Source organism: Elephas maximus, chromosome 1 (genome assembly GCF_024166365.1).
Source record: "Elephas maximus indicus isolate mEleMax1 chromosome 1, mEleMax1 primary haplotype, whole genome shotgun sequence".
Classification (NCBI taxonomy): Eukaryota; Metazoa; Chordata; class Mammalia; order Proboscidea; family Elephantidae; genus Elephas; species Elephas maximus.
This window is the reverse complement of record NC_064819.1, coordinates 16864587-16888529: the sequence shown is the minus strand read 5'-3', so window position 1 is coordinate 16888529 and position 23943 is coordinate 16864587. Positions and strand designations below refer to the sequence as shown.

The following is a 23943-nucleotide window of genomic DNA, read 5'->3' as shown; positions in this document are numbered from 1 at the left end:
CTCTGCTCTGATTCCTGTGCCTCTGTTTCCCAGTCCATAATACAGAAACAATAATCCTTGTCTGATTCCACCTCACCAAGGTCAAAGAGGAGGGAAGTCACTGCTGAGGAGGAGCACACATCGAGCTAGCATATGGCAGGGATCCAAGGTCCTTTAGCAAGATCCCTGCTATGGGAGACAGCCAAGAAATGTGACAGATCAGAGAACAGGAGCCTCCTCCAGCTGTCCCTGCCCCTGTCTAGCCCTATGTACCACTGCAGCTGCTCTTCCCTGGGGCAGGGGTAGGGGCTGGCAAGACAAGCCGAACTGTCCAAGCCTTCTCCAGGTCACCGTGAACCAGGATGCGCAAGACTCCAAACAGCTATGAGCACAGAACAAAAAGACAGGGGTAAGTTTTATAAGATCTAGTAGCAGGGAAAAATGAATCGCTCCCCGCCCCGTGGCCTCCCATAGCGCACTGATATTACAGCTTGTATTATATTGTCTTCTTGTTGTTTAGTTTCATGACTGGTAGATTGTGAGCAAGTTATAGTCAGAGATCTTTTCATGTTACACAAGAAAAACATTTTTTAAAAAATTACAGGGAAGGCTAGGGTCCTCTTTGACCGTCTTCTTGTTCCTGCACCCCAATCTCAGTCCTCACTGTGGAGGCTAGCAGGGTGGATGCATCTCCCTATAGATGTTTTTCTACATGTTTAACTGAACTGGTATCATATACATATTTAACTTATACAAATAAAATTTTAGCCAAAGCAGAACAGAATAAAACCAAACAAATCCTGAGAGAGAAACAGCAACTTAAATAGTGCCATTCCACACACTAAGCCCATACCCTTGAGAAGTGTAGGATGAGTTACATAATCCCTCATTGAAGACTCAAGTTCCCTCAGTTGTCCTTTAGCTTCTCAGAGTGTGGTCATTTCACCTTAGAGATGATTGAAAATATTTTCAAGGGCGATTCTGACAATACTTGATTTTTGCCTTAAACATTAACTTTTGGACCCGACCCCTGTAAGAGTCGCAACTGCACAGTATCCATCCACGTGAGCCCATGGCATACCATAACACCTAGTGCAAGATCAGGAATGTAGAGATGCTGTGTAAAGTTTCAGGACAGAGGACGGGGGGACAGAGGATCCTGGAGTGGGTGATGACTCACCAAAGGGAAGAAAGTCTTGGCTACAGATTGTTCTTAATGGTATTTCTGACTTTGCTAAGATGATATTCAGAGGAAACCATCACTCTGCTTATGCATAATGTGGGCCTTAAACAGTGGCCATTGGGGGCTGCACTTTGGAGCGGAAAGCGTGGACTTTCTGTTCTGAACATGGAGTCATGCCAGTAGTGGGAAATACCAGCGGGCTGAACCCTGTCCACATGAACCCTGACTCCAAAATCTGACTTGAGCAGGACGGATCCTTTTCTTCAGATGCGCTTTAGAAAGAACAGGCCTGGCTATATTTTATTTCAAAGCCAGGGGAACCTTGGGGGGCCCTATTTGAACTTGAACCTCCTCACTCCACTTACCACATTTGATGTCCTGGAAAGTACTTGGAGTTTTCATGGTTCTGGTTAATGAAGGCTGTCAGATTTCTCCCACCCACCAGCTCTTCCTTCACCCAGAATTTTAGTTCACTGCCGAGTGTATTTTTTGTTTGTTTGTTTGTCTGGACATACTGGGAAATGACTCTTGGAAGGGTACCTTTCTTTTAAAGAAGAAGAAAAGTAAAGAGTTAATTTTTAGGATGTTAAAAGTTGCCTCAATCAGCTCATAACTGCCACGTAATTCCCCTTCTGACCTAGCCATCCCAGGGCAACAGCTGCAGAGAACATCCAAGCTCCTGCCCAGCTGCTCCTGCTCAGTGGGGTGAGGCTAAGTACCTATTGTGTGAGTCTGTCGGCCCCGCAAAGGCGTTGAAGCCAGAGTTGCTCATCTGCTGGAAAAGGATACAAAATGGGGATTCAAAGGGCCCTTAGAAATAATATAATCCAACCGTTTCATTTTAGATTTTTATTGTCAGTCCTTCCAGTTTACAAATGAGGACTGTGAGGCTCTGAAAGGGGAAGTGCCTTTTTAAAGAACACACATTTGCTTTTGTGGCAGAAAGGAAATGAGAACTGAGGTCTTCTGACTTCTAATTCAGTATGTGTTCATCAACACGGGTGTTTCCTCAACTGTGTCTGACTGGGCTTTGCAAGCACTGGATTAAAACAAAGTTAAACGATCTCCTTTGTCACCAGACTTCTGAGCCATTAATATGCTAATATGCACTGTGTTTTTCTAAGAGGGGAATATAATTTTCAGACTCTCCCAAACTTCTTTGACCAGATTCCTTTTTTAATACTGTGTGTATTTACATTCTCCAGAACAAGGTTCCTCATAACAGTTTAGGAAATGCTAAGTGCTACACAAAATAATTCCCTGCACATAACCCCTATAATTCACACTGTGCAACATGAATGCTGAGACACACAGGATGCTTGGCCAATGGAAAAAATCACTATCATTGTGAACGATTGGCAATGAACACTGTGTCTGAAAATGTGGAAGTATGAGTGGTGGGGGAGGGGGAATATGGGCAGGACGAGGGCTAACCAATCTGTTCTTCTCTGGCTTGGGAGTCATCTCAGCAGATGACTCAGTTTAGGGCTCATCAGCTTTCACTCATTGTGCTTCCATGATGTGCCCTAGATCCTTGCCCTCAAGGAGGTCACAGTCTAGTGGGGGAACCAGGCATATAAAGGAGTGATGCGTTGTGATAGATGAGATGACAAGAATATGTACAAGGCCAAGTAGATGTACTGAGGAGGGAGGAAGTGAAAAGTTAGACCCGGAGAAAGGAGGAGGCTAGAAGGACTTCTCTTCTGTTGGGTACTGAACACCTGAATAGATATTTACCAGACTGCTGAATGGGGTGAGGAAGCGAGAACAGCATGAACAAAGAGAGTGCCATGTTTGAGAGCAGCGTAGGTAACTGAGTGTTGTTGGAGGGTGGGGGAGAGTCACAGGGTCAACAGGACAGAGATCTGAGTATGAAGAGCCTTCTGCACCATGCTGAGGAGTTTAGACTTTATCTGTGAGGCCTAACCTAAAGGAGTGAGTCCAGTCTCACGCCGTAAATATTTGCCATTCTTTGATTACCAGGAGAGTCCAGATTTTCGGGTCAACAGATGGCATTTTGAGAGTAGGGGGTTTCAGTGGGAGAGGCTTGCTGGGACCGAGTTTCGGAATAGCCTCTTCTGCCATGTACAATTTAAAAATGTAACCCAGCTGCCCACTTGCAGTCTAGAGAAGCTGCACTCTCCCAGGTGAAATAACTTAGAGTCAAATCCACCCTTGTTATTCATTTTATAGTGAAAAGCACGTGGGCTCCGAAAGATGAAGTCATATGGTCAAAGCAAGGAGAAGTAGAGACAGGATGAAAGCCCACGTCTCTAACACCCTGGATCAGGGCTCTTTCTAATTTGCGATTAAATTATGCAGGCTGGAGGAGATCTCATCTTTAGGCCAATGCCCACTCATTCTTTCAATATACATTTTTTCACTCTCTTCTGAGGGGGGATTCAAGGATGACAAAAACTTGGTACCTGTCCTGGAAGGGTCCAAGTAAAAGGGTGGGGCTACTAGACCACAGAAAGCTGTAGTGACTCTGGTGGATTGGAGAGCACATGCTGGACAAAAGGGGTTGGGTCCTTACATAGCTTGAGATGTTTATTGCCAGAATATGGTGCTTGTCTAAGATTTTTTTTCAAGAAATACCAGAAATCTAAACCAAAAATATCCATTGAATTCTTTAAACCAAACAATGGTTTAGTTTAGTTAGTAAATGTCTGCCTTGAGCATTATGCTCTTTTAAGTGCTGTCTGTATGCGATCCAAATGACAACAGCAACTTGAAAGATTAGATAGGAAACTTAGGGGGCAATGAGTTTATGTTAATGAGGGAGGAACAACTCAAAAAGGAGGCTGAGAGTGGTTTCACAACTCAAAGAATGTAACCATTGTCACTGACTTGTACCTGTAGAAATTGTTGAATTGGTGTATGTTCTGCTGTGTATATTCTCAACAATAATAATAAAAAAAAAAAAGCAGTAAAAAGAAAGAAAGCCCAGAAATCTAGGTTTCTGGGTACAATATCCTGGTTTTTAAAACAATGTAAGGGTCAAAATCTGCAAGTGCGTTTGACCTACTAGCACCATTTTGTGGTTCCTGTTCTAGGCAATTATTCTTATTACATTGTGCTTAAGGCTCTCCCAGGGGGCTTGTTGAAAATATAGATATCCTGGCAACATCCCAAGATCATTGGCATCAGTCGGCCTGTGGTGGAACCGTTTTATCTCTATTTTTGCACACACTTCTGATGGAGGAGAAACTCTGATCTAACTGTCGTTTCCCTCTTAGAAGCGTTCCTCTCATTCTCTCCTTTACTCCTAGAGTCCCAGGCAGAGAATCCATGTAGCTAATTCAATAGCACAGTAGTTCAATTAGGAAACACTGTTCTGGAGGTCAAGCCTCACACGTTCAGTTCCATCTCAATGATGGCAAGCATCCCATGCAAACTTGGAGAAGGAGCAGCAAAGACAAACACAGGAAAAGGACAGAGATACATAGATAATTTGGGGGAGGATGGAGGCCTGAGAGAAAGCCAGAGTGGGAGGGGAGAGGGGGACTCGGAGGCGGAAGTTAACTGCCATATCACAGCGATTCAGTGAGGGTGTGGACTTCAGAGGGCTCACCAGCTATTACACACTGACTATATCCCTTTTTCTTAGCTCTTCAAGCTCCCAGCTCATCTGGTTAGGTGCTTGCTCCACTAGGAGATGGCCCAGGACCCTATCATTCTCTGGGTGACAGCAATATCTCCCCAGAAGACTACCTGTTTGCTTTGTTGTTATTGTCTTTCATTATTATTAAGAGCCATTTACTGAATATCTTCTATGTGCCAGGCACTTTACATACAATATTTCACGTTCCTGTTGTATTCTATTACGTTTTAAAATTCTTATTGCGATAAGATACATTCAGTAAAACATTTGCCATTTCAACCATTTCTAAGTGTGCAATTCGGTGACATTAGTTATGTTCACCGCGTTGTGCAACCATCACCACTATCTGTTTCCAAATATTTTCAACCCCTTTAACAGGCACTCAGTGCCCCTTAAGCACAAACTCCCCATTTCCCCCTCCCTCTTCTTCCCACCCACCAGCCACCAATAAACTTTGTGACCACTAATAAACTTTGGTCTCTATGCATTTGCCTATTTTAGATATCTCATGTAAATGGGATCATATGCTATTTGTCCCTTTGTGTTTGACTTATTTCACTCAGCGCAGTGTTTTCAAGGATCACCCACGTCACAACATGCGTCAGAACTTTATGTCTCTTTATGGAAGACTGCCTGTTTTAAACTTTCACCCAAGAGCAACTGTTCCGTGGCATCTTCGGATTCTCTGTAGTGACTCCCTTTCTTCGTAGAGCACAGGCTTCAAAGAGAGAAGAGTGTGGGTGTTAGGAAAAGCATGACTACAGGACTGCCATGATCCAGCCCCTGCTTACCATGCCAGCCTCATCTACAACCTATCCTGCCCCAATTTTGTGATCCAACAATTTCAGACTATTTGTGAATCCCACACTCACAATGCTGTCCCTCATTGCCAGGCCTTTGCTCATCCTGCCCCCCTCAACCCTCCCTGGGACGCACTGTCTAAACCCCTTCTCCAGCCTTCTTTACCAACTTAATGCTTCCTCCTCATCTATGAATCATTTGGGGGGCCATCTCCTCCAGGACACCTTCCGACTCCCAGGCTGGTCAATTCCACTGTCCAGGCTGCAGTGATGCCCTTTCCGTACCCTCATCCCTCTTTTACCACATCAGATATGTAATCTGCTTAGAGGCTCATCTTTAGACTGTGAGCTGTTTGGATACAGGACTACTTCTTACTCATTTCAGTATTTCTAGAGCTCATCCCACACAGTAGAGGCTCAATAAATGTTTATTGAATGAGTGAAGTTTAACCACTCAGAATTTATGCGATTAGCAAATCACTTAACTTTCTTTATCTGCACAATAAGGTAAGGATACCTCCTCCCTAAGGCTGTTGTGATCTGCTTCCCCAAAGATTACAGCCAAGAAACCCTATGGGGCAGTTCTGCTCTGTCACATAGGGTTGCTATAGCTAGCACCTAGCTAATAGAAGATGAATAACAAAAACATTTATAAGACCTAAAAGAGAATTAAAGAAGTTATCTGTTCCAGCTTCCTGCTTTCATCATCAGCTAAAAGCATTAAGCCGACCTCCTCATGCTCCAGACTCTATCACTTTAAATAAAAGGAAGGAGATAGTAACCAGGTGCCCCCTCCAGTGATACACACTAGATTGGCTTTCAATCCAAAGAATAATCCTCTCAAGGGCAAGGGTCTCCAGACTTAACCTCCGCCACCCCTCTAAGTAGGTAAGCCAAGTTTGCATATGAAACCAAGTCAAATGCTCATTACACCCAGACTCTCAGGAAACAATAAATACTTCAGACTTCCACTACTTTCTAAATTAGGAAGGAAAAATGAACCAGAATCAATGGTCCCAGCCTGATATGTTCCAAAGATAGGACGTTCTGTCTAAACTCTCACCCTTTAATCCTTTCTACTTCCCACCCTTAAGATGATATCCCTTTGCCTTTGTAATTGGGAGTGGGGAGGGGTGCGAATAACCACAGCAGAGAGGAAGAGGGTAGGCTGGTGAAATTGATGGCTTCGCAGCAAATTCCAATGGGAGGCACCTCCCTGTGGATGGCTTCTCCTGGAACCTAAGAGGGCAGATTTCCAGTAAGTCCTGCTGGGACAATACCACAGGGACTTCTCTGCCAAGTAGCGAGTCACAGCCACCATGCTCTCTTCATCAAGTTTGGATCTCAGACAGAAGGAGCATCAGAGTCTTGGAATGGCGTCTCTTCGTCCCACTCCTCCCTTTCACAAAATGCACCATTCTTGGAAGGTGCCCACTACGATTACAGAGTGTTTTGATAAAAGATTCTATAAAAGAATCTGATCAAAGAAGGAAAAATGCGGGACAGAATTTCAAATTCTCATGGAATCTAGACTTTCTGGAGTCATTGAGGCTAGATGAACGCCCTGAGATAATCTTTAAACCTTAAACCAAACGTATCCCCTGAAGTCCTCTTTAAACCAAACAATAGTTTAGCTTAACTAGTAAAGAATGTCTGCCTTGAGCATTGTGCTCTTTTAAAGAACTATCTACATGGGATCAAATTGACAACAGCAACTTCAAAGTTTAGATAGGAAGCTTAGGGACAGTAAGTTTATGTTAATGGGGGAGGAACTACTACTCAGAAAAGGACGGCGAGAATGGTTGTATAATTTGAAGAGTGTAATCAATGTCACTGAATTTTTTTTGTGTGTAGAAATTGTTGAATTGGTATATGTATTTCTGTGTATATTTTCAACAACAACAACAACCAAAAATAAAATAAATTATTGGAAAAAAAAAGTCACCGATTCTGAGAAAACATGCGGGTGAGAATCTCAGCAACTGATTAAAGAATAAGAGTGATCCAAATTAAAGATTCAAGACTAGAACCTCAACAAGAAGGCACAAGGGATCTAAATGGACAGGAGATTTTTCCATCTCATCCGAAGTGATGTGTATGGGTGGACTCCAAGAGACAGGGATGTTGTGGGACTTTTAGTGTTCGATTTGTGAATCTAATGTTTGTCAAAAGTTGTTTTTGTGCTGAACTGTCTCATAGTGTCATTACCCAGGCAGCCACCATTTATCTGTCAGTAGGGCCTTGGGTGTTGCTATGATGCTACATGGTTTCAGCAGAGCTTCCAGACTAAGATAGACTAGGAAGAAAGGCCTGGTGATCTATCTCCAAAACTTAGTCATTGAAGACCTTATGGACCACAATGATCTGATTCCCAACTGATCAAGAGTATGGTGGAAGACCAGGCAGTGGAGCATTCCATTGTGCATAGGGTCTGCATGAGTTCGGGGCTGATTCCATCAAGTAGTAAGGTGCAAATTACTACCTCACTTAATTTACATGGAAAATCAACAAAAAAGGAACAGTATAAATAATGTGCATTGTAAATTTGCTTCTTAACAAGCTCATTCCTAGATGTGGAAAAAGGAACAACTCCGTAGCCCTAGGTCTGGACGACCCAAAGAAGGTAGTAATTATTCAACCATTTCTACATGTCAGGTACTAATTATTCTAAGTGTCTTATGTACTGTACTAACTCACATAATCCTCACAACAACACTACAAAGTAAAACTACACCCCTCGCCGCTTACGGACATGGCTAGGTTCCAAAGACCAGGCTGTTATGCAAAAATTGGCATTATGCAAAAATGAAGAATGACCACATCAGATCATAAAATAGAGGATGACTACATCATTACAAAGCTGCCAAATTACATCACTGCATAACTGCCAAACCGCCGAGACTCATGGACCAGCCAACTTAACACATAACCTTAACCATCACAGCCAGCATTACTCTTGCCTCGCACCTTGGCGTTCGTTACTGCCAGACATATGTCATTAATGCAGGAAATAATCAGAAATAGATTTCTTACTATCATCATAAATTTGAAATGTCAGATAATGAGATAGTCGATAAGTGAGGAGTAAGTTTATTACACTCCCCATTTTATAGATGAGAAAACTGGGGCACAGATAAGGTAAGGAACTTGCCCAAGATCATGAACTAAAAAGAGGGAGAGCCAGCATTCGAAGCAAACTTGTTTTTCATAACCCATCCTGGCAAATGCTAGGCTGATCGAAATGCTCTCTAGGAGCCAACAAAGCAAAAAACTGCCAGACTCAGATGAGATATTTAAGAGGGGGTTAATTTAGAAACAAGTTCCATTGGCTGAAACTTTAGCTCTAGCTAGAGACAGTTTTTTTGTCTTAAAATCAGAAAGCCTGTGGTGGAAAGGTCTACCGGACTTGCGAATATAAAGGCCCGTGTCATACTTAAACTATTTGGCAAAGACTCTGACTCTTGAAAGTGACTCACTTGATAACAGAAATACGAGAGTCACAGATCACCTGACTAAGCAGCTCAAGGCCTTCTGACTAAAAAACACACCATGTGGGAACTTTATCGTTATTATTTTAAATAATTTATTTTATTTTTGTTGTTGAATATGTACACAGCAGATCATACACCAATTCAACAATTTCTACACATTACAGTGACGTTGATTACATTCTTCAATTTATGCACCCATTCTCACCCTCCTTTTCTGAATCGTTCCTTCCCTATTAACATAAACTCACTGCCCCCTAAGCTTCCTATGTAAACTTTTGAGTTGCTGTTGTCAATTTGATCCCATAAGGATAGCTCTTTAAAAAACCACAGTGCTCAAGGCAGACATTCTTTACTTGTTAAGCTAAATTATTGTTTGGTTTAAAGAAGACTTCAGGGGGTATTTTTGGTTTAAGGTTTAAAGATATTCTCAGGGTAACAGTTTTGGGGATTCATCGAACCTCAATGGGTCCAGAAAGTCTGAATTCTATGAGAATCTGAAATTCTGTCATGTGGCAACATTATTCAGGTCAGTAATATTTTGGAGAGCAGTGGAACATTGTCTGATACATTGCCGGAAGATGAGCCCCTCAGGTTGGAAGGCACTCAAAATACGACTAGGAAAGAGCTGCTTCCTCAAAGTAGTGTCAACCTTAATGACGAGAATGGAGTGAAGCTTCATTTGCTGACGTGGTACAATTCAAAATGATAAGAAACAGCTGGAAACATCCATTAGTAGGCAGGAGGTGGAATGTATGAAGTATGAATCAAGGAAAAATGGAAATTGTCAAAAATGAAAGGGAATAATTGAAGATCGATGTCCTAGCATTAGTGAGCTGAAATGGACTGGTATTGGCCATTCTAAACTGGACAGTCATATGGTCTACTATGCCAGGAATGACAAATTGAAGAGGAAATGCATCCCATTCATTGTCAGAACATTTCACGGACTCTCCTGAAGTACAAAGTTGTCAGTGACAGTAAAATATACATACTCCTGCAAGAAAGACCAGTTTATATGACTATTATTCAAATTTATGCACCAACCGCTAATGCCAAAGATGAAGAGATTGAAGATATTTACCAACTTAGCTACAGTCTGAAATTGATCAAACATGCAAACAAGATGAATTGATAATTACTGGTGGTTGGAATGTGGAAGTTGGAAACAAAGAAGCATTAGTAGTTGGAAGGTACGGACTTGGTGACTGCAATGAGATGGACCACTTTTGTGTGGCCTTTCTTACCATGGTCTTGTAACTGCCACCAAATGATTGCATGGGACCATGCTAATAAGGTATATGGAACCCTAACCAGGGGATTGTTCAGTTTTACCGTCCCGCTAGGTTTAAAGTGAGCCATCCCAGAGGTGAGAGGGAGAGAATGTCACCACCACCAAGAAAGAACAGCCAAGAGCACAGAGTGTTCTTTGGACTTGGGATCCCTGCACTGAGAAGCTCCTTGAACCAGGAGACAGAGAGAGAGAGCAAAAGCTGTTAACACTAAAGACTGCGAGAAGAAGTGGCAGAGAAACAGCGGCAGAAGACATCGCAGTGGTCTTCTCAGCCCACAGAGCGAGAAAGTTGAGTGCCTTTTGGTAGCAGACTTGCTGGTGGAGTAGGGTGCCCCCCAGGCACTGGTGGATCTGGGTTTGCCCCAACCCACAGAGCTAGAGCTGAGCGCCTTCAGACTGAGGCTTATTGTGGAATGGGTGCCTCTGGGCGCTTATCAGCAGAGCTAAAAAAGCTTTGTAACACTTGCCCAAGCAGGGTGGAGGTGGAGGGGCCAGAGAGAGAGGCATGCCTATGGGCAGAGCTGAGAAGAGGCCGTCCTGATGGAAGAACTGTATCCTGACTGTTCTTGAACCTGAACTGTAACCTGTTACTTCCCTAATAAACCCCATGATCGTGAGTATGGTCTGCAAGTTCTGTGTGGCCATTACAGTGAATTATCAAACCCAGCAGAGAAGTAGACAGTGCCGTGGGAGGGACGGTTAGAGTCAGAACTAGTAAAGACGGCTAAGAGAGAAGATATGTCCGATTTCCGCCTCATAGGAATCAGTCTTGGGGTGTTAATCTTGATTCTCCTTACCCCTTGTGAAGTTAGAGGAGGTCAGATGCTGCTACCACGCCACTTTTATGGTGATAGAAATGATGCCAGAGATTGCATGACAGAATTTTGCAAGACCAATGACTTATTCATTGAAACAACATAAATGGTGACTATACACGTGGAACTCACCAGAAGAGATATGCAGGAATCAAATTGACAACATCTGTGGAAAGAGACAATGGAGAAACTCAGTATCATCAGTCAGAACAAGACCAGGGGCAACTACAGAACAGACCATCAATTGCTCATATGCAAGCTCAAGTTGAAGCTGAAGAAAATTACAGCAAGTTCACAAGAGCCAAAATACAACCTTGGGTATATCCCATCTGAATTTAGAGACCATTTCCGGAAAAGATTCAGTGCACTGAACCCTAATGGCCAAAGACCAGATAAGTTGTGGAATGACAGCAGGGATATCATGCATGAAGAAAATGAAAAGTCATTAAAAGGAAAAGAAGGGGAAGAACAAAATGGATGTCAGAAAAGACTCTGAAACTTGCTCATGAACATAGAGTAGCTAAAGCGAATGGAAGAAATGATGACGTAAAAGACCTGAACAGATTTCATAGGGAAGCTCAAGAAGACAAAGTAAAGTATTATAATGAAATGTGCAAAGATCCGGACTTAGAAAACCAAAAGGGAAGAACAGGCTCAGCGTTTCTCAAGCTGAAAGAACTGAAGAAAAAACTCAAGTCCTCTAGTTGTAGAACTGAAGAATTCTATGGGCAAAATGTGGAGCCCTGGTGGTACAGTGGTTAAGAGGTATGGCTGCTAACAAAAAAGATCAGCAGTTCAAATCCACCAGCTGCTCCTTGGAAACTCTATGGGTGCAGTTCTACTCTGTCCTATAGGGTTGCCATGAGTCAGAGTCGACTCGATGGCAATGGGTTTGGTTTGGTTTGGTTAATGGGCAAAATATTGAATGACGCAGGAAGCATCAAAAGAAGTTGGTAGAAAAAATGAAACAAGACCCATACCTCACTCCACGCACAAAAACTAACTCAAAATGGATCAAAGACCTAAATATAAAATCTAAAACGATAAAGATCATGGAAGAAAAAATGAGGACAATGTTAGGAGCCCTAATACATGGCATAAACAGTATAGAAAACATTATAAAGAACGTAGAAGAAAAACTAGATAACTGGGAGCTCCTAAAAATCAAACACTTATATGCTTATCCAAAGACTTCACCAAAAGAGTAAAAAGACTACCTACAGACAGGGAAAAAGTTTTTAGCTATGACATTTCTGATCAGCGCCTGATCTCTAAAATCTACATGATACTGCAAAAACTCAACTGCAAAAAGACAAATATCCCAATTAAACAATGGGCAAAAGATATGAATAGACACTTCACTAAAGAAGACATTCAGGTAGCTAACAGATACATGAGGAAATGTTCACGATCATTAGCCATTAGAGAAATGCAGATCAAAACTACAATGAGATTTCATCTCACTCCAACAAGGCTGGCATTAATCCAAAAAACACAAAATAATAAATGTCGGAGAGGCTGTGGAGAGATTGGAACACTTCTACACTGCTGGTGGGAATGTCAAATGGTACAACCACTTTGGAAATCGATTTGGCGCTTTCTTAAAAAGTTAGAAACAGAACTACCATACGATCCAGCAATCCCACTCCTTGCAATGTATCCTAGAGAAATAAGAGCCTTTACACGAACAGATACATGCACACCCATATTTATTGCAGCACTGTTTACAATAGCAAAAACATGGAAACAACCAAGGTGCCCATCAACGGAAGAATGGATAAATAAATTATGGTATATTCACACAGTGGAATACTAGGCATCGATAAAGAACAGAGAGGAATCTGTGAAACATTTCATAACATGGAGGAATCTGGAAGGCATTATGCTGTGTGAAATTAGTTGCAAAAGGACAAGTATTGTATAAGACCACTGTTATAAGAACGTGAGAAATAGTTTAAGAAGAAAACATTCTTTTGTGGTTACGAGGCGGGGAGGGAGGGAGGGTGGGAGAGGAGTAGTCACTAATTAGATAGTAGATAAGAACTACTTTAGGTGAAGGGAAAGACAGCACACAATACGGGGGAGGTCAGCACAATTGGACTAAACCAAAAGCAAAGATGTTTCCTGAATAAACTGAATGCTTTAAAGGCCAGCGTAGCAGGGGAAGGGGTCTGGGGACCATGGTTTCAGGGGACATCTAAGTCAATTGGCATAAAAAAATCTATTCAGAAAACATTCTGCGTCCCACTATGAAGAGTGGCGTCTGGGGTCTTAAACGCTAGCAAGCAGCCATCTAAGATGCATCAATTGGTCTCAACCCACCTGGATCAAAGGAGAATGAAGAACACCAAGGACACAAGGTGATTATGAGCCCAAGAGACAGAAAGGGTCACATGAACCAGCGACTACATCATCCTGAGACCAGAAGAACTAGATGATGCCCGGCTACAACCGATGACTGCCCTGACAGGGAACACAACAGAGAACCCCTGAGGGAGCAGGAGAGCAGTGGGATGCAGACCCCAAATTCTCATAAAAAGACCAGACTTAATGGTCTGACTGAGACTGGAAGGACCCTGGTGGTCATGGCCCCCAGACCTTCTGTTGGCCCAGGACAGGAACCATTCCTGAAGCCAACTCTTCAGACATGGATTGCACTGGACAATGGGTTGGAGAGGGATGCTGGTGAGGAGTGAGCTTCTTGGATCAGGTGGACACTTGAGACTATGTTGGCATGTCCTGCCTGGAGGGGAGGTGAGAGGGTGGAGGAGGTTAGAAGCTGGCGAAAAGGACACGAAAAGAGAGCGTGGAGGGAGAGAACAGGCTGTCTTATTCGGGGGAGAGTAATTGGTAGTGTGTAGCAAGGTGTATATGGGTTTTTGTGTGAGAGACTGACTTGATTTGTAAACTTTCACTTAAAAATATATTTTTTTCACTTAAAGCACAATATAAATTACTATTAAAAAAAAAAAGTATTTAACAGCTAAAAAAAAAAAAAAAGCAGATGGTAGGAATACACAGAGTCACTGCACCAAAAAGAATTGGTCGGCATGCAACTCTTTCAGGAGGTATTGTGTGATCAAGAACCAGTGGTACTGAAGGAAGAAGTCCAAACTGCCCTGAAGGCAGTGGCGAGAAACGAGGCTCCAGAATTTGACAGCATACCAACTGAGATGTTTCAACAAAAGGTTGCAGCACTGGAAGTACTCATTTGTCTATGCCAAGAAATTTAGAAGACAACTACCTGACCAAGAGACTGGAAAAGATCCATATATGTGCCCATTTCAAAGAAAGGCAATACAACGGAATGCAGAAATTATCAAACAATATCATTAATATCATACTCGAGTACAATTTTGCTGAAGATCATTCAAAAGCAGTTGCAGGAGCACATCAACAGGGAACTGCCAGAAATTCAAGCTGGATTCAGAAGAGGATGTGGAAAGAGGGCTGTCGTTACTGATGTCTGATGGATCCTGGCTGAAACCAGAGAATACCAGAAAGGTGTTTACCTGTATTTTATTGACTATGCAAAGGCATTTGACTTTGTGGATTATGACAAATTATGGATAACAATGCAAAGAATAGGAATTTTGGAACACTTAATTGTGCTCATGAGGAACCTGTATACAGACAGTCATTCAAAAAGAACGAGGGGATACTGCATGGTTTAAAATCAGGAAGGGTGTGCATCAGGGTTGTATCCTTTCACCATATTTATTCAATGTGTGTGCTGAGCAGATAATCTGAGAAGGTGGACTGTAAGAAGAAGAATGTGGCATCAGAATTGGAGGAAGACTCATTAACAACCTGCAATGTGCAGATGACACAACCTTGCTTGCTGAAAGTGAAGAGGACTTGAAGCACTTACTGATGAAGATCAAAGACTACAGTCTTCAGTATGGATCACAACTCAACAAAGAAAACAAAATCCTGACAAGTGGATTAAGAAACAACATCATGATAAATAGAGAAAATACTGAAGTTGTCAAGGATTTCACTTTACTTGGAGCCACAATCAATGCCCATTGAAGCAATAGTCAAGAAATCAAATGACGTATTGCACTGGGGAAATCTGCTGCAAAAGACCTCTCTAAAGTGTTAAAAAGCAAAGCTATCACCTTGAGGACTAAGGTGTGCCTGACCCAAGACATGGTATTTTCAATTGCCTCATATGCATGTGAAAGTTGGACAATGAATAAGGAAGACTGAAGAGGAGTCGATGTCATTGAGTTACTACGGTGTTGTGAAGAATATTGAGTATATGATGGACTGCCAGAAGAACAAAGCTTGCCATCCTCGCTTCTTAAGGGGTATTCTGGCTGTACTTCTTCCAAGAAGGCTCCTTAGAAAGGAGGATGGTGAGATTTTGTCTCATGTACTTTGGGCATGTTATCAGGAGGGACCAGGCCTGGAGAAGGACATCATGCTTGGTAAAGTAGAGGATCTGTGAAAAAGAGGAAGACCCTCAACAAGATAGATTGACACAGTGGCTGCAACAACAGGCTCAAATAAAGCAACATTTGTGAGGATGGTGCGGGGCTGGGTAGTGTCTTGTTCTCTTGTATATAGGGTTGCTGTGAGTTGGAAACGACTTGATGTCACCTAACAACAACAACAATCCGTTTCCAAGAAGATTCCACAGTGCTGAAGTACAAGTTTCAAAAGAAAAAGAAAAAAGGTAACCCTTACCTTATGAATGAGCCATATTAAATGGGTTAATATTTTAAAATCCTTAGAACTGTGCCTGGCACCTAGTAAGCACTATGTATGTGTTTGTTAAATTAATAAGATATAGACAAATAGGTACAGGAGGAGACCTAGTTAGGGGCACCATGCTCAGGTGGCAGTGGAACGTCTTTTCACACCCCTTCCATCCCACTGGCCTTAGAAAAGGCAGTCCTTTCTGAACCTCAGTTTTCTTACCTGTTAAATGAAAATGATAGTAACTAACTCAAGAGGGTTGTTCTAAGTACTAAATGAGACCAGTGAGATGAAACTATGTCATTTGTAAACTATAAAACACTCTACAAATGTCATTATTATTACTGTTATTCCTTATGCAGAATTCTTGGAAGTGAAAGGACTAGAAAGAAGTCCTGTGGCAGAGAATCAAACTATTGGTCCTGAAGCCCAAGATGATCCACCCTTCTCCCCAGCCCCTTCCTGGCACAGCCCCTAACCCAAGCTGCTTGCCCAGTCACGTAGGGGAGAGCTGTGTTGTTGGCACCCAGAGCTGGAACATAGAGTGCCCTTCTCCCTCTCTTACAGAATCAAGGCTTCTGAATTATTGGAAGTCACTGAGCAGGGCACCTAGCCCACCAGATTAGTAACGCTCTGGACTAGATAGACCTTTGTGCAATGCCTGGCAACCTGATGGCCGAAGGTAACCTCACTTCTGTGGGAACTGGCAAAGTGAGTTTTAAATACTGGCTTTGTAAAGAAACTTCGGAATACATAGCCTGTTCCAGAAGTGGGGACTGCTTGTACAGACCCAAACAGAACTGCTGGAACTATAGCGTGTACTTCAGGAAAGAGTTCAAAGCCAAGGCCAGCTATTACTATAACCTGTAAGATATTACCCCATGGGGAATTCCCTTTTCTTTTACTGTTTGGGGGAAACCAAAGCCAAATCCATTGCCATCGATTGGATTCCGACTCACAAGGACCCTATAGGACAGAGTAGAACTGCCCCATAGGGTTTCCAAGGAGCTTCTGGTGGATTCAAACTGCTGATCTTTTGGTTAGCAGCCAAACTCTTAACCACTACACCACCAGGGAGAGAACCATAATTATCTATTAATTTATCTCTAGGATTAAATCAAGGGGGAAAACCAAAGTGACTCACCAAGTGTGTGTGAAAGACAAGACTCCATAAATGCTGTGCATAGGAATTAGATGACAGGGAGGGGAAAAGCAATTTAAAAACCACCAAAAAAAAAAGACACAGCTGGAAGGTAATCAGAAGGAAGTTTTCACATGGCACATGAGTTCAAGAGGGAAGCTGATGGGGAACCCTTTGTAAATATAGCTTTTAAGCAACTTTTCAGTACGCCATCTATAGCAGGGGTCAGATGAATTCTTTCTAGAAATATTTAAACCAGGTCTCTTTATATGAAATAATGAGAGGAAGTAACCAACATCAGATATTATTTTTATTTTCATTCTCTATAACTCCAGCAGGCAAGTATTATTATCCCCGTTTGATAGATAAGGAAACGGAGACTTAGGGATGGTATGTAGTCTGCCCAAGTTCACACAAGTATAATATAGTGGAGCTGGGGTTCAAACCCAGAGTTGTCTGACTTTCATTCATGGTCTTTCAACCACACCATGTCACCTCCACTACTTACATCTGTGAAAGAGCCACATTACTGAACTTCCCAATGGTAGAGAAGGAGATTAACATTTGGTTCTCATACATTGAGTAGGGGGATTCGGTTCAACTCAGAATGACACCATTAGCTATCTGATAACTGGTGGGCATTTTATCTGGGAGATATTGGTCTTTCTGGTTCAATTATTCATAGAAGTGTCATTCATTATTCAACAAATATTCATTGCACTAAGCCTTTTTCTATGCAGTTGAGATAGAAAGTCCAGGAATACTACCGCACTCTGTAACTTACATGAATGTTATATGTATGTTTTATATGCATTAATTATTATATAAAAAAGAAACCTGCCTGCCTTATGGGGTTTACTTCCCAGTGGGGTGGAGGACAAATGGTAGAAGTGCTGGGGGCACAGAAGAGGCCAGTACTTAGGTCAGCTTCAGCAATTTTTCCTGAGGGAGATTCGCAAGACATCCTACAGGAATTCGTTTTTCATCTTTTCATATTTTTATCTTTCAAAACTGTTTTGGCAACAGAGGCTCCCATACCCGTGCCGGCCCAGGGAGAAGCCAAATGAGAAGTGTGGGGTGTACTATGAGTATGGGCTCAAATCCTGAGATGATTCTGACGCCTCAAAGACATAGCAAGGATGGCGTCATCCTTAGAAGGGTCTGAGCCTGAGACTGAACATTTTGTATGGGACCTCTCTTCCACCATCCAACATTTTTATATATGGGAAATATAGTCTAAGTGATCAAGTGCAGCTTGAAGCAAAATTGCCAGGAGCTAGTAGGTATAAACATTTAAAAAATGTTCCATTTGTTCATTCATTCAATATTTAACACCCAGAAGGTTCTATGCTTCAGTGGGGGACTGCAGAGATTACCATAACTCTTTCTCAGGTCCCAAGAACACACATTTTAGGGAACAATATAGCCATGAACACCAAAAACTTTGTCCAGAGGGTGCTAAGTGCCCATAGGGGCTGTCGAAACATATTAAGGGGTATTAGCATGTTGGACATCGTGCTTGGTAAAGTAGAGGGTCAGCGGAAAAGAGGAAGACCCTCAACAAGATGGATTAACACTGTGACTGTGAGGATGGCACAGGACCAGGCAGTGTTTCATTCTGTTCTGCATGGGGTTGCCATGGGTCGAACCGACTCAACGGCACCTAATAACAACAAGAATAACATGTTGGAAGTAAGAAGCCGTCATGGCACAGTGGTTATGTCCTCAGCTGCTAACTGTTTATATACATATGTTTATATACATACAGTTTCACTGGTTTTGCCTCTCTAAAGCACCCAGCCTGAGACAGATGTTTTCAAAGGAATGGTTGAAGGAGCTGAGGATTTTATCTAGAATTGAGGATTTTTATTTAGAAGAAAAAAAGATGTATGCAGACATATGTCTGTCTTGAAACATGAATATCTGACATGGAAATACAGAATTCAGTTGGGCCATTTGGCAGGAATGTTGAAGAGGGAGACTCCCCTTGGTGAATGGTAGAATAGATTACCTCCAAGGCCCAGTTCAAAGAGGCTGTGAGACTCTCCCGCTGGCACGTCAAAGGACCACCCTGTGTCTTAATTTCTTCATGTATAAGATGACCTCTAAGTGAACTCTGACCTCCAAGTCCCATTTTTCACTCTGATAGTTTTTTCTGTATCTCTTTTTCTTTGGATTGTTCCACAGCACTGGGAACATATGGATGTTGTCTTAGTTATCTAGTGCTGCTATAACAGAAATACCACAAGTGGATGGCTTTAACAAGGAGAAATTTATTTCTTTACAGTAAAGTAGGCTGAAAGTCCAAATTCAGGGTGTCAGCTCCAGGGGAAGGAAGGCTTTCTCTCTCTGTCGGCCTTCTCATCAGTCTTCCCCTGGGCTAGGAGTTTCTCTGCACGAGGACCCTGGGTTCAAAGGACACATTCTAGTCCCAGCACTGCCTTCTTAGTGGTATGAGGCCCCCAACTCTCTGCTTGCTTCCCTTTCCTTCTATCTCTTGAGAGATAAAAGGTGGTGCAGTCCATACCCCAGGGAAACTCCCTTTACATTGGATTAGGGATGTGACCTGGTAAGGGTGTTACAATCCACCCCTAATCCTTTCAACATAAAATTACAATCACAAAATGGAGGACAACCACAGAATTCTGGGAATCATGGCCCAGCCAAATTGATACACACATTTTTTGGGGGACAAAATTCAATCCATGACAGATGTTAACAAATACTTTGTACCAGGCTACCTAGTTTTATTAAAAGAGAGGAATGAAGAGTGTGTGCCATTCTAGGAGAAGGTATACGAGGATGGGTCATTTGCTATTTTCACCTCTTCTTTGTTCCCACATATGGCTGAGGGAATAGGCATGGAAGATTTTGTTTATAAAACCCTCTTTGCAAAAATGCCAAACTGTAAAGACATTGCCAAGATTTATACTTAACTTTCATCAGTCCCTCTCAGAAAAATGAGACTTTTCCTCTGGTTGCTGATTTTGCAAATGGAACAGACTCTAGGCCAGAGATTTCAAACTGATGACCTAGGTATGGGTTGAATCTGATTGTAAACGTGTTTTGTTTTGGTCCCCACAATAGAACCAAACCAAATCCATTGCTGTTGAGTCGATTTTGACTCACAGCAACTCTATAGGACACAGTGGAACTGCCCCACAGGGTTTCCAAGGCTGTAAATCTTTTCAGAAGCAGACTGCCTGTCTTTTTCCCACAGAGTGGCTGGTGGGTTCGAACTGCCAACCTTTCGATTAGCAGCCGAGCGCTTAACCACTGCACCACCAGGGCTCCCTGGATCCCACAATACTTTCAGAAAAATTTGAAATAGCTGCATACATTTAAAGCCCAGATTTCTGGCTCCTTTTGGAAAATCAGAAGACTTGGCTTCACGGGGCCTTCCAAGCAGCAACCTGTTGAAGTGGAGTAATGGCTTTCTCTGTAGATGGGGCAAGCGCTCTCCATTCACCCAAGGTCCCCACCTGGCCCCTGCAGTCGTTTACCTGACCCTGTTTAGCATTCGTGTCTCTGACCCTTGCCTACTAAAAGGCCCAAACTCTGTTACCTTCCTCCCCGCAGAGAGTCATCATAGAATGTCTTCCAAATAGCAAGAGATGTGGCAATTATGACTGTGATATTATCTTTGCCTTTTTCCAACTAGCCCCTGCCACATTCGGCTTTTTAAATCTTGATTAAAAGATGAGCATGAAATTGGTAGCATGATACCATGAGAAAGGGTCATAGAAGTGTGGAGAGCTCAGGCCTGGGGGTGGGGAGGTGAAGACTGGAAATTAAAGGACTGAACGACCTTGGCCTCTAGCAGCCTGACCAGACACTCTGAGTAATTAGCAACTAGGCCTGCCAATAGCGCTGCACTAGCAAAGGGTAACTTGCCAAAACCAATGAGGAAATTGTTGCTTCAACTTACCCAGAATCGAAAGCACACAGAATTGGTCACAGTGCATGGCCAAGGACATTGTTTCTCTGTTACACTTCTTGGAGATAAGTTGATTATATTGGACTGTGGTTCTGCATTAAGTGCCTTCATTTATTCTCTTCCTGAAACATATGAGAAATTGCTTTAAGATTTAATGAGTTAAATGGTAAAGCATTTTTGGATGGTTAAAAACAAAAAAACAAACATGTTGCCATCAAGTTGATTCCGACTTATAGCAACCCTGTAAGACAGAGTAGAACTGCCTTATAGGGTTTCCAAGAAGCGCCTGGTGGATTTGAACTGCTGACCCTTTGGTTAGCAGCTGTAGCTCTTAACCACTACACCCCCGGGGTTTCCCTTGAATGGATGAGAAGAGCTAAAATAGATTTTGTTGTAGGTGAAGGAACTATGGCTTGTATTGCTATAGACATACACTGTAATTGCCATAGAGAGAACAGCTTATGACGAAGTCAAAATTTCCTCAAAAGATGGAAGGAAGGAGCAGAATGTCCCGTTATGCCATGTCTATTGCATTGAACAACTTTTCACAAGACTGTATGGTTGCCCAAAACCACTTTAAAGGCTATAACAATGGTAGGAGGAAATAGAAGGAACGACCAGGAGAAAATTCACATGCCTCTTTCTATACAAACAAGAGTCAAGAAACTGAAGAGAAAGGCAAATAGACCCCGTACAGATTCATCACTTACTTCTCTTACAGTGACCCTGGGAAGAAGGTTTCCTTGCTGGAAGATTCCCTTAGTATCTTAAGGCTTGCAACAATTGGCAATGGAGCCAGTGTCATCTTTCTCCTTGAAATCCACCAATGTGAATAACAAAATAAATCTTCTAAGAACCTAATTCAGAGTGAGGGTGTACTTAGGCCCAGATATAAGCCAGTGGCGTCACTAGGGGGGCACAGAGGTGAGGACTGCACCAGGTGACACTGTCAGAGGGAGTGACACCAAAATGACTATTTATAAAAACATACATGTTATTCGTTTAACAACAAAAATATTTTTCATAAGTCCAATATACCTGCAAGGCTAAACCTCTATGCTAATTTACTTGTTGAACCTCCTAATGCGCTCTGGTCAGAGCTGTGGTTACTACCCAATTGCAATGACTCTTAGAATCACATGGTTTCATCTGCACGCGCTGCAAGCGCATGGTGTTGTTTTCCATAGCTGCCCTGATGTCTTTATACTTGCTGGTTTTGTCAAATTTTCTGATGTTTTAGCTATAGTTTTGTGGTAATTAGTATTTGTGAACTGATATCAATAACTTTTTTTGAGACTGAAGTAGTAATTAATGGAAAACAAGGAGTGATATATGGGAATTACAATTTGCAAGTAACGTTAGTACAGAAAATATTAGTAAGGATTCTGTATGGTCCGGTATAGGAAGAGGTCCATGTGGGGGGGGGGGGGTGACACCATGAGTTACCGCACTGGGTGACATCAACCCTAATGATGTCCCTGATAAAAGCTGAGTCTGGAAATAATGTCATTCTTTTTTTATATTAAACAACCAAAATCTCCTCATGTGATTAATTCCTCTGCTTAGAACCACTCAATGGCTTTCTTGCTCTTAGCAAAAAGTCTAAATTTCTTGGCCTGGCATCTGACCCTTGTCTACCTCCCTATGCTCCTCTTCTGTTAAGTCCTTTTGAACACTGTGTTCTGGCTATCTGTCCTTTAACTTTCTCTCATACTCTTTCTCTCTAATCTTTGGACATGTTCTTCCCCCTACCCAGAATATTGCCTCACTCTGCCTTTAACTCAAATCAGCTTAAATACCCTTTTTCTCAAGGAGCCCTTCCCTGATCGCTAGATTAGGTAAACAACCACCACCACTACTTCTCCATGGGCTCCATAAAGTATGTATCTTGACGTTGTACAATAGAATGACACACCGCCTGGCTCTGCACCTTCCTCACAATTCTTGCTGTTGTTTTCACTGTATCAGTCCATTTCGTTGAGGGTCCTCCTGTCTTTTGCTGACACTTTACCAAGCATAACGTCCTTCTCCAGGGACCAGTCCCTCCTAATGACGTGTCCAAAGTACGTGAGACAAACCTCACCATCATCCCTTCTAAGGAGCGTTCTGACTCTACTGCTTTCAGGACAGATTTGTTTGTTCTTCTGACAGTCCATGGTATATTCAATATTCTTTGCCAACACCAAAATTCAAAGACATCAATTCTTTTTCGGTCTTCCTTATTCATCATCTAGCTTTCACATGCATATGAGGTGATTGAAAATACCAAGCAGAGTAACTGGCGTGTAATCCATGTGCAATCAACTTTGTTCAAGTAATGACTGCAGCAAAGATTTCAAAGAAGAAATAACATTTGTGAGCTTTGAAAATCTGAGATCACCTTACCTCCTTTCCTGTTGAAGATTTGTTGGCAGAAAACTTCCCTGATATTGTGAAAGATAAAAAGATATCTTTCAAGATGCTCATCAAACTCCACATAAGGTAGATGTTAAAAGAAAGTTACCAAGACATATTATAATCAAACTTGCCAAAACCAAAGATAAAGAGACAATTATAAGAGCAGTGAGGGATAAAAAAAAAAAAAAAAGTCACCTACAAGGGAAAGCCAATAAGAATAAACTCGGACTACTCAGCAGAAACCATGCAGGCAAGAAGGCAACAGGATGACATATTTAAAAAACTGAAGGAAAAAAATAGCCTGCCAAGAATCACATATCCAGCAAAACTATCTCTTAAATATGAAGGTGAAATTAAGACATTTCCAGATAAACACAAGTTGAGGGAATTCGTAAAAACCAAACCAAAACTACGAGAAATACTAAAGGGAGTTCTTTGGTTAGAAAATCAATAATATCAGGTATCGACCCAAGACTAGAACACTGGGCAGAGCAACCAGAAGTCAACCCAGACAGGGAAATTAAAAAAAAAGAAGCAAGATTATAAAAAAAATAAGCTCAAAACAGGGCAATAGCGATGTTATTATACAAAAGAAGACAAG

At 42.1% G+C, this 23943-nt stretch overlaps 1 protein-coding gene across 1 annotated transcript in view; it reads left to right on the top strand.

The window, feature by feature from the left end:
- The first annotated feature begins 215 nt into the window (after positions 1-215).
- Positions 216-23943, top strand: part of OSBPL11 (oxysterol binding protein like 11) — a 142075-nt gene continuing 118347 nt past the window's right edge. The window contains exon 1 of the mRNA XM_049878921.1: positions 216-388. Within this exon, the coding sequence (XP_049734878.1) occupies positions 342-388 (47 nt within the window). The 5' untranslated portion in view covers positions 216-341. The remainder of the gene's footprint in view (positions 389-23943) is intronic.